The following is a 10,159-nucleotide window of genomic DNA, read 5'->3' as shown; positions in this document are numbered from 1 at the left end:
CGCAGCCCCCCAACCCGGGGATGGGGGGTCCGCGGGCACGACTCCCCCCCCCTCCACTGCCAGGAAACGGCTCCCGGGGCTCCTGGGGGCCGGGCTGCCCTGCGCGGCCGCGGAAACCCCGCGGGGCTCAAGCGGTTCCGCGCAGAGAGCTGCAAGCCCACCACCACCACCGGGGATGGCGGGGGGGGCCACATCCGCGGCCGCGCAAAAAGCGCGTTTGGGGAGGCAGCCCCCGCGGTGGGTTTTTCCGCCGCGGAGGAAAGCGACGGGGTCCCGCCGGCTCCGGCCTCGCCACAGATAATTAATTGTTTCGTTGGCTGAATTATGGCATTTTTCACAAAATATTAATAGTAATCCAAATAGTAATGAAAGAGTAATGAAATCGGAGCCTTTGGGGCTTGCAGCGGCTTGGGGAGAAAAAAATAAATCGAACAACCTTTAAAATTCAGGATCTGGGAGAATTTGGAGGAGCGAGAGAAAAACGCACCTTTGCAAAACGGGCAAAACGGTTCAGCGGGAAGGAGCGGTCCCAGGGCTGCCACACGCCGAGGGGGGGGTCTTCAGGGTGCGAGGATTAACCTTTTTGGGAGGAAAAAAACCCCAGGCCACGGCTCGAGGCGTTATTATTTCGTGGGAGCCGAGATCCAGGCGGGAAGGAGGGCTGGCTCCCCAAACCCCGCCGCGCCGCCAGAACAGCAGCGGGAAAAGTCTGCCATAAAATTAGAGGTGGGGAGGATTTCCAGTGCCGGGGCTGCCCCTTGGGATGGCAGGACCGAGTCCCCCTCCCCGAGGAAAGGCACCTTTCCCCCCACCTTGGCCGGCGATTCCAGTGACGGGGGGGACGCGGGGCGACGGCGCAATTACCGGGGGGAAGTGGAGGGGCCCTCCCCAAAATGCCACCGCGGGGCGGGGAGGGGGGGATAAAGCTGCTTTTCTTCTTCTTTAGTCGATTTCTTAAACACAGCCAGAAAAGAACATTAAAGGCATTTCTAGATTTCGTTTCGGTTTTGGTTTTTTTTTGGATTTTTTTTTTATTCCCATGCTCTTAATTTTGAAAAAAAAAAAAAAAATCACAAAACATAACTTATAAAACAATATATATACTGCATCCTTATCCACAACAGCATAATTGAAACATCCAGCGTAACGTTTACCACAGGTGTGAAATACACTGGGAAAGAAGTACCGTGTGCATTTTATATTATGTTTCTTTGTCATCTACAGGTAATAAGTATCGACAAAAATAAGCAACAAATATGCCTGCAATTAAACTTCATATGCGTTTTGTATGCGTATTAATAAAGATCATATTTATCATTTCCATGTTTGGTTTTTTTTTTTTTTTGCCAACAAGCACTTGTTAAAGTATCTACATTTACATAATAACACCTTAAGATAATAACACCTTAAGATCGGTTTCTTTTTTTTTTTTTTTTTTTTTGTTCCTTGCTTTTCCTTCACAGTTAGAAAAGCAAGGAACTCTTTCAGCTTTGCTAAGCAACCTTTCCGGACGCCGAGGCTCGCTGTTTCTCTAGCAGAGATGCAGTATCTGTATTCACTTCATAACAGACCGTTTTTCGTCTTTTTTTTTCCTAGACTCTCTGAAAGGGTTTTTTTGTTGTTGTCTTTTTTTTTTTTTTTTAACAGAAAAAACCCCTGCATTTAAATAAAGATGAATGATAATTTCATTATCAGGATAAGACTTTGGATGGGGAGAATGCTGAACAGTTTTCGCATCGCTGGAGGGTTTCTGTGCTCTCTCACAACCGGGGATACTGCAGTCTTTTGGAAAGGATGAAGAGGTAGGAACCTTGAGCTGCTTAGTATCAGGAATGACTGGATTATAGCTTCCAGCTAAAGAAAAAACATCAAGAATCATGCATTTTAAAAACAGTTTATTCAACGGCCAAGGACAATGATCCGGCACAATGCAACGGTAGATATAAATATAACCTTATATAAGTGGTTGACCCTTGTCATTATTATTTTTAATAGTTTCATACCTAATATTTTAACCATTTTTCCCGCAGAATCTACTCTGCGAATTATATTTTTTTTTCTCCCCCCTCTTTTTTTTTTTTTTTTTTTTTTTCGCGTGTGATTCTGTTTCTCAGTGGTAAACATTAACCAAACTCTTCCCGTGCGACAAGCGGCCAAGAACCGTCCCACCAGCTCTTACCACCGCGGCGGCTCCCACCCGCGCCGCCCTCCCCGCGGGGAAGCGGCCGCCTTACCAACTCCTGTGCAAGTTCAAGTAAACACATACAACCCGCATAATCCAGAGAAAAATTGCAACTCATCCATGTACCAGATTTCGGTGTCTCTTGCAAAAAGTTTTCTGGTCCGTTTACGGTTTTTGATGGTTTGTTTTTAATTGTTTTTGTTTGGTTTTTTGTTGGTTTTTTTTTTTTTTAAGCGCTGTTTTGTTGGTTGCATCGTTGGTTTGCATTCATATTTTTTTTTTCTAGACAGTCGAAGTCCGCGGAGCTTTTGTTTTTAGGTTTGTTTTTTTTTTTTTTTTTGGCGGTGTTTTGTTTTGGTTGTTTTTTTTTTTCCCCCTTTTCTCACTTGCTCGGGTTTTGCTTTTAATCATCATCGGGTTTTAATTTTTAAATTTTTTTTTCTTTTCCGTTAAACGTCGCTTTGCTTTGTCGGCGGTGTTTTGTCGGAGGTGGCTTGTGTCAAGTCCGTCAACTGTTGTACTGACAAGCGTTTAGACTAGAGCCGGGGCTTTGCAAACTGCTGTAGCCGAAACTGGAGTGCTGCTTTGATTTCAGTCTGAGACTGGCTAAGCTGGAGTTGCAAGTGTCCCGGTAGACGCTGTAGGGCGAGCCCGGTGGCCCGTAGGGACAGGCCGGCGAGGACATGGCCGAGTTGAGCGAGGAGCCGCTGATGTTGTTGATGTTGTTGAGGCCGGAGTTGGCCATGCCCGGCACGGCCGAGTGGCCCATACTGGAGGGCATGTTCATGGAGGAGATGCTGCTGGGCGCCGAGAACATGGACTGCGAGGAGAGGGGGCTCATGGAGTTGAAGAAGGTGAAACTCTTGGTGGAAAGAGGCGCCGGGGTGAGGCTTTTGGTGGCCCAGTTGTTGTAGGGGTAGCCGGCGTACATGTCGTCGTAGGGCTGCATCAGCCCGCTGAACTGCGGCACGTAGCCGTTCTTGCACAGGTCCATCTGCTGGTTCCGCTCCCGCTTTCTCCACTTGGCTCGGCGGTTCTTAAACCAGACCTGCGTGGGGACACACACACACACACACACACACACACACACACGACCGACACGGCACGGTGAGTGCGGGACCTCCGCCGCCCCCTTTTCCCCGCCGCGCAGATGCGCGCAAGGAGCGCGCAGGCACCCCCCCCCACCCCCCCCCCGCGCCCTGACCAGCAACCCCGGCGTGTGAGGGTCGTTTGGCAGCCCCCCACCTCCCCTACATCCCCCCCGCCCCTCCGGGGTGCCCCGCTCCGCGGGGTGCCTCTGCGCGCATCCTTTTTCCTTCACCGGGATGTGCGAGACGGGATGTGCGCAGCCGGCCTTTCCTCGAAGGATGCTTGCGCGGGTCTCCGCGACCCCCCGGTCCCCCCCGCCGCCCCTCTCCCCGCTCTGATTAGGGCCGGCTCACCCCGGCTCCGCCGCGTTTCCGAACGCTAATGCCGTGTAATAAAAGTCCCCTGTTACAGATCATAAAAAAGGGGATTGGATTAGTATGTTTAGGTTTAAAAAAAAAAAAAATCAATCCCCGCATCGCCCTTGGATAGATGCAGCCTCTGCCTTTATATCTAATGAGAATTTACAGCCCTGACTAGGGAACAGAGAAGCGGTGGCCGCTCCTGGTGTTTGATGCAAAAACCTGATCCAGGCTCGCTCTTACTTATTTATATTTTTTTTTTTAGCCCTCGGAAAGCGTTTGAGCCTCCCGTGCTGGAAGCCGGGCAGCCCCCAAATCCTTTTTTTCCAGGTTAAAAGCCATCGTCCTGCCTGCCTGCTGCACCCGGCCTGCGACCCTCTCCTGCTGCATCCCACCCCCCGCACCCCCCCCGGCTTTCCCCGGGCTCCCTGTGGACACCGGGGCCCCGGCCGGAGCCGCGCGGTTCCGTGCGCCCGGCCCCGCGGAGGTTGCGCTCCTTCTTCTGCACGGCCGCCGGAGCCGGGGAGGGGTGAGGGGAGTGAGGGGGGGCAGCTCTTCGGGCCTCCCCTCCCGGCGTAGAAATGGCGCAACTATTATTAAACACCGGTCTCAAGGATGGAAACTTCGGGGAGGGGGGGGGAATAGATGGCGGAGTCTATTTTAAAAAATAACAATAATAAAAAGAATCCCGTATAAATAGGAAACGAAAGCCAACATGTTCAAAACCTGTAATATACTCCTCGGAAGGTGCTTCCAGACAGGAATTTCCTGAAAATGAGGGTAATAGTTTTAATTATGGCTCCTAGACATTTTAAAGGAAGGCCCTTATAGCAAATTAAGGTTAGATTTGCAATCTGCAATCTCAGAACATCAAACCAAAACATCTCCACACAGAGGGAGAACGAAATTATGCTAATGGCAACTCATATATTAGTTTTATTTGCTTCCTGAAATATTCCACCAATATTAATGCTCCGGCTTTGTTTTGTTTTAAACTCAATTAAGACAATGCTTTCAGATGCATTTCCCCCGTTGCAGATGGGTGTTTACTCTTGAAAGGTTTAAAGCAGAATCTCTGTAATCCGATTTGGTCACTCGCGGTTTAATTGCCAAGGGAAAAAAAAAAAAAAAAAAAAAAAAGGAGAGAGAAAAGTGGCTTTTCTGGACGGCGGGGCTGCCCTCCGCGGTTCTCATTTTCTCCCGGGTTTCTCCCCTCCCCGTGCTCAACCCACGGGGGGCGGTGGGGGCGCCTGGGGGGGGATTGCCATGGCTGAAACCGCGAGGGGAATTGTCCCGGGTGGGGGGGGGGGGGGGGGGGGGAGATAAAAGGGGAGGCGGAGAAACGGTGACAGCCCAGGCACGGCGGGTCAATACAGCCCGAGCTGCTTCGCTCGGGTCGGTTATTGCCAGGATATTTCCCTCATCAATCTCTCTGAGGAGCCGCCGAGGGTATATATGTGTATCTATAGGTGTATATATGGTGGCATCGGCTCCGAGGCGTGTAAAGACCAGGCGCCTTCGCCGTACAAGTATGTGTCTACAGCGCTGATTGACCTTGGAGCGCAACCGCTCCCCAGCCCTTGTCCTTCTCCCTCCGCAAACAGCCGCTCCGCCCGCGGCCGCGGGAGATGCGCGGCCGGGAGGGGCCGGCACCGATGGCCGCGGGGCCGAGCCGCAATCGCGCAGTTGCCGTCGAGCAGCGGTTTGTTGGGAGATGGTGGCGATTGCTGGGATTATTGGGAAGAAGCAGAGGAAAAGGGAAGGCCCGCTGGGGGAGGGGGGTTTCTAGCTTCGCGCCGGGTTTAAGACAAGCCGGGGGGGGATCTTCCCCCCACAACCGGGCCCTTCCCGAGCCCCCAACTTCCCGCTGCCCCCTGTGCTGCTCGCCCCCCACTTTTCGGGCCTGTGCCCAAGCGCGGTCACAGCCCGCTCCGGGCGGCATCTCTCCGCGGCCGAGAGCTGAATTTCTCCTTTCCGACCTGGATCCCAGTATTAGGAATTAAAATCAAGCCCACAGCAGCCGAGCTCTGCTCGTAAACCGACTCAGCGACTCCCAAAAGGGACAATTTCCCCGAGACGATCCCCCCCCCCACTCCGCCTCCCTTCCGGCAGGGCCCGGCGCAGAGCCCTGCACCCCCGGCGGGGCTCAGCACCCCTCTTACCCGGACTCGGGGCTCGGTGAGGTTGGTCCACACGGCGATCTCCTCCCTCATGCTCATGTCGGGATAGCGGTTCCGCTGGAAAGTGGCCTCCAGCTCCTGCAGCTGCTGGCTGGTGAAGTGGGTCCGCTGCCTCCTCTGCTTCTTTTTCTTCGCCGGGTCGTCGGCGGCCCCGTCTTCGTTTTTCTGCTCGCCGCTGCGCTCCTTTTCTGCGGTGGGGTGTCGGGGTTTGGGTGGTTTGTTTTGTTTGTTGCTTTTTCTTTTTTTTTTTTTTTTTTTTTTTGTGCAAACAGAAATCACCCAGCCACGCCGCCCCCGCCCCCAGCCCTGCCCGCCCCGCCGGAGGGACGCGTGGGGGCACCCACGCGGGTCCTTTCGGGCCTTGGCACCCGCTGAACGCTCCGTAGCCAAACTCGGCTTTTTCCGGGGCTGTTGGGGAAGGAGCACGGAGACCTGCCCGGGCCCAGGGCACCCCGGGAGGCAGCGGGACCCCCAGGGCGGCCCGGCTCGGAGCGGGCCCGAGGGGTGAGAGCAAGCGGGGGGGAGCGGGCGCCCCGCAGCATCGCCCGCTCGGCCTTTCCACGGCACCTTCTCACTCCCTTTTAGCTAAGGCGCGATCTTTGCTCCATTGTCTTTGTTGTGCTCGGCCGCGACAGGAAACTTTGGAAGGGTAGGGGTGTAAAACCCAGCAGCAATTAATTGCAAAATGCACCCTCTTCCCCTGCCTCTCCGCTTCCCCACTTATTTATTTTTAATTTTTTTTCTTTTGCCACTTGTAGGATTTTAGTGTTTATTTTAATCCGAGGTTGAGGAATCCCTCTGCAAAAATCATATCGAAAGAAGCAAAGCAAAGCAAAGGAAAAAAAAAAAAAAAAAGCCAGGAGCGTTTTCACGGTCGGGATTTGCGCGGACTGGAAGCAGGAATCCAACCCCGGCCCCGCCGCGACGGGAGGACAAACCCCCGCTCCCTTTTCGTAACGGCCTTTCTGGCTCTCCCAGCCCGGGTTTCGGCCGGATTTGTCCCGGTTCAAGCGCTCGGGAAGGGACGGAAAGGCCTGAACGAAACGTGCTCCCGGCCTGGGCCCCGGCGGGAGCGGGGAAAGGTGCGGCCGGGCCATCCCCCCGGCCTCTGTCCTGCTGCTGCCTGAAGGAAACTCCGCGGGGAGTTTTTCCCTTTTAGAGGTTTTTTTCCCTCTCCCTTTTAGAGGGTTTTATCCCGCCAGCGGCGGGCCCGAAGGAATTTCTATAGCCCCGACCTCTGCGAGGTAAGCGGGAGTCTAAAAATAATCGCGGGCTGCATCCCAAGCCCGGGAGGACTCGTCCTTGCAAAGTCACCCCCGAATCGCTCCTCGCCTGGGCACCCTCCATCGCAAAAAATGGGGTGGGGGGGGACGGCGAGCTCCGACGGCTCAGTGGAAGCCCCAGAAGGGCCGATGGTCGCCCGGCTGGCCTCTCTCGGCTCGCAGAGGTTTGCAGAGCAAACAAGGCCTCTGCAGCTCAGACCCCATCGCCACCGGCCCCCCCTGGGCTCCCCCCGGCCGAGCCGCAGGGCCCGGCGGCAGCGGCGAGGAAACAGAAACCAAAATAACCCCCGCAAAAAAAAATTCCTCTCTTTTCAGCTGGGAAGAGCCCGGAGAAACCGGACCGAGAGGGAGCCGGGGGGCGACAGGAAAGCGGCTGCGGCTGCCGTGGGGTCCGTCCCGGCGGTCCCTCGCCCCGCTCCGGGTTTCAATCCCCGCCAGGATTTCATTAAAAATCGGGCCTCCGCTCCGGGCTGTGATACAATTTCAAATCATAAGGCACATCAGCTTTAATCGGGTTTTTTAGCTTTTTTTTTTCATTAAAAAAAAAAAAAAAAGTGAAAGGTATTTTGCAGTTTCTCGGAGAAGAAAAGCAGGCAGGTCCTCAGCCCTCCTCCAGCACCGAGGGGTCACACACAGGGGTAGGGCAAAATGGAGCAAATCTCCCTCTTTAATCTCAAATAATCCCCTCTAATCTCGGAGTCCCTTCCAGACGCCGGTCCCTAACTTTGTTTGCGAACCAGGCTGGGAGGCACAACCCTATTTATCACCGGGTGCCACTTCGGGACCGACTCTTGCCCCAGCCACTCTCTAGGTTATAGGACCTGCTAAAACTCCAAAGATCTATTAAAAAATTAAAATGAAATAAGAGATAAACTCCCTCTGAAAAGGTCTCGGTGGAGAATGGGTATCACGCTCCTTCCTGCAGCTTTTGTTTCCTCCTCCTAGCTTCCCTTGTCATTCTAGAAATGTTGCTACTTTAATTAAAGACAAACTGGGAAACCACAGCTTTCCTTGCAGCCCTTCCACATGGTGGTCAGGGCTCGGGGACCTTTTCCAGCGGGGAAACCTCTCCGCGGCCGCGCACATCCCCTCCGCGGCGGCCCGCGCTGCCTGCGCTCGGCCCCACGCCACCTCTCCTGCTCTGCGGGGCTTTTCTTTCTTTTTAAAAATTTTTTTTCCTCCCCTCTCCTTTGACAGAGAGATCTTTTTTTCCATCTCTGCACCACCCGAGCTGGAAAATAAACCCGGGCAAAAGCTGACATTATTTCAGAAACATCCGGCAAAACCGCACTCCCCGAAGAGCCCCCCCTTTCCTTTCGACCCCATCAATTAATAACTGTGATTTTTATATATATAAAAAAAAAGAGCAGCTCTTGGATGGGGATGGGGAGCCCTGTGTGTCCTCCCGGCGGGCTGTCAGCACCGGGCACGGCGGGGGAGGCAGCTCCGGGCGGGCCCCTGCCCCCTGCTCCGGTTCCCGGGGCTCGCTCGGGATGGAGCCACCGGGATCACCGGCAGCTCTCCCCCCCTCCTCCCCACCCCCCCCTCAGTGTCCCCGTCCCCCCCGCCCCCCCATCGCCTCTGGTTGTGCGGGGGGGTGCGAGCAAAACCCCACCGACCGCCCCACGAAGGGAAGGCGCGGTGGGGAGGGGGAGGCGGCGAGGGGGGGAGCGGGCCGGGGCCGCGGGGTGGGTGGGGGGTGTCGGTGGTAATGGGGGGGGTTTACCTGGCACCTCCGTGTCGGAGGATTCACTGGCTGAGTTCTCGATCGGGTCTCTGGGTTCCGAGGATCTTTGCAAATGGAAGCTGGAAGCCATGTCATGGGAGGGTTGGGGTCTCAAGCTCTCGGGCAGTCTCTCCAAATTCATTCCACCTTTAAAGGAATCCATGGCAGGGGCGTCGGGCTGCCTGGGGGAGTTTGCAGGTGTTTATTCCACACAGAAAGGAACAAGGAGCTTTTTTTTTTTTTTTTAAAAAAAAAAGGAAAAAAAAAAAGAACAAAAACCAAAAAGCAAATCCACTTATTACTAACAGTATTATTTTAAGGGTGTCGGAAAAAGAGATCTGGGCAGTGCCTCGAAGCCGGTTGTCTCTGCTCGGGGAGAGGCACGGCAGTCCGGCCGCATAGGCAGGGAAGTGGTAAAGATCCCTTATAGAGAAACGCGAGTTGCGAGTTGGACAGTTTAAAGCTAAAGAGATTAAAGTGACCTGCCCTAGAACAAATGCCTGTAGTTAAACGGGGCTCCTCCCCCTGAAGGTTAAAACCTCCCCGTCTCGCTAATGCATCACTCCATCTAGCGCTCGCCCAGCCCGGCCGCGCGGGCGGACCTGCCTCCGCGCTTCCCGCCGATGTGCGCAATTTACGCGGCCGCGGTCAGGCCCGCAGCCCCCCGCCGGGCCCCTGCCCGGCCCCCACCGCCCGGCTGCGTCTCCCCCGAGGAGCCCCCCCACCTCCGCCTCCACTTTCCCCTCCCCCCCCCCCAACTCGGTGAGGTATTAAAAATATTTTAGAAACGAATGGAAAGGTGGAAAAAGGTGGCTCGGGACCCCCTGCCCGCTCCCAGCACCCCGCCAGACCGCCCTCCTCCGCAGCGTCCTGCCAGCCGCCAGCGCGCAGGTTGCGCCCCCGCGCAGCACGGCGTCTCCGTGGGTATCCCCGTACCCAGTTCGACTGGGCCTCCCGACCAGCGGAACCTCCGCCTTCACTCCCTGCAGTGGACGCGCACCCTGCGCACCTCTCAGCATCCCTGCGCGGGGCTGCGCGGCCCATCCCGGCGAGTTTCATTCCCGCGGGGAACACGTTCATCCCGGCGGGAGGGGATTTCTTTTGGGGACTGCGGCCTCCTGGGAGGAGGGGGGTGTGTCTGAACTGTTTTTATCCTTTTTTAACATTTTTTTTTTTTTCTGGCTGCCGGGTTTCTAATGAAGCGGCTCGGACCCTGCCCTTGTGTCGGGGGACCCCGCAGCCGGGGGACCGGCGGCAGCACCAACGCTCCCATCACCTCATCTTTCAGCACATGATTAATAACAAATAATTTTTCCCCCGCAGCCGAACTCGCGGTGACC

At 55.1% G+C, this 10,159-nt stretch overlaps 1 protein-coding gene across 1 annotated transcript; it reads right to left on the bottom strand.

Annotated features, from left to right (window-relative positions):
• Window positions 1-1,342: 1,342 nt before the first annotated feature.
• PITX1 (paired like homeodomain 1) lies at window positions 1,343-8,982 on the bottom strand. The gene is made up of 3 exons (XM_074883519.1): window positions 8,820-8,982; window positions 5,793-5,998; window positions 1,343-3,230 (listed from the first exon to the last, which is right to left on the bottom strand). The coding sequence occupies exons 1-3, from the start codon at window positions 8,980-8,982 to the stop codon at window positions 2,691-2,693; spliced, it is 909 nt and encodes a 302-aa protein (XP_074739620.1). The 3' UTR covers window positions 1,343-2,690.
• Window positions 8,983-10,159: the final 1,177 nt, after the last annotated feature.

The sequence above is a fragment of the Strix uralensis genome, chromosome 14, assembly GCF_047716275.1.
Source record: "Strix uralensis isolate ZFMK-TIS-50842 chromosome 14, bStrUra1, whole genome shotgun sequence".
In the NCBI taxonomy this organism is placed as follows: Eukaryota; Metazoa; Chordata; class Aves; order Strigiformes; family Strigidae; genus Strix; species Strix uralensis.
The sequence above is the reverse complement of the archived record's forward strand: the minus strand, read 5'-3'. Positions and strand labels throughout refer to the sequence as shown.

Coding starts and splice junctions, on each gene's coding strand:
- PITX1 (XM_074883519.1), bottom strand. CDS start 8,982: ATGGATTCCTTTAAAGGTGGAATGAATTTGGAGAGACTGCCCGAGAGC. Junction 5,999..8,819: donor CTCCGACACGGAGGTGCCAG/GTAAACCCCCCC, acceptor ACCCCACCGCAG/AAAAGGAGCGCAGCGGCGAG. Junction 3,231..5,792: donor TCACCGAGCCCCGAGTCCGG/GTAAGAGGGGTG, acceptor GTCCCCACGCAG/GTCTGGTTTAAGAACCGCCG.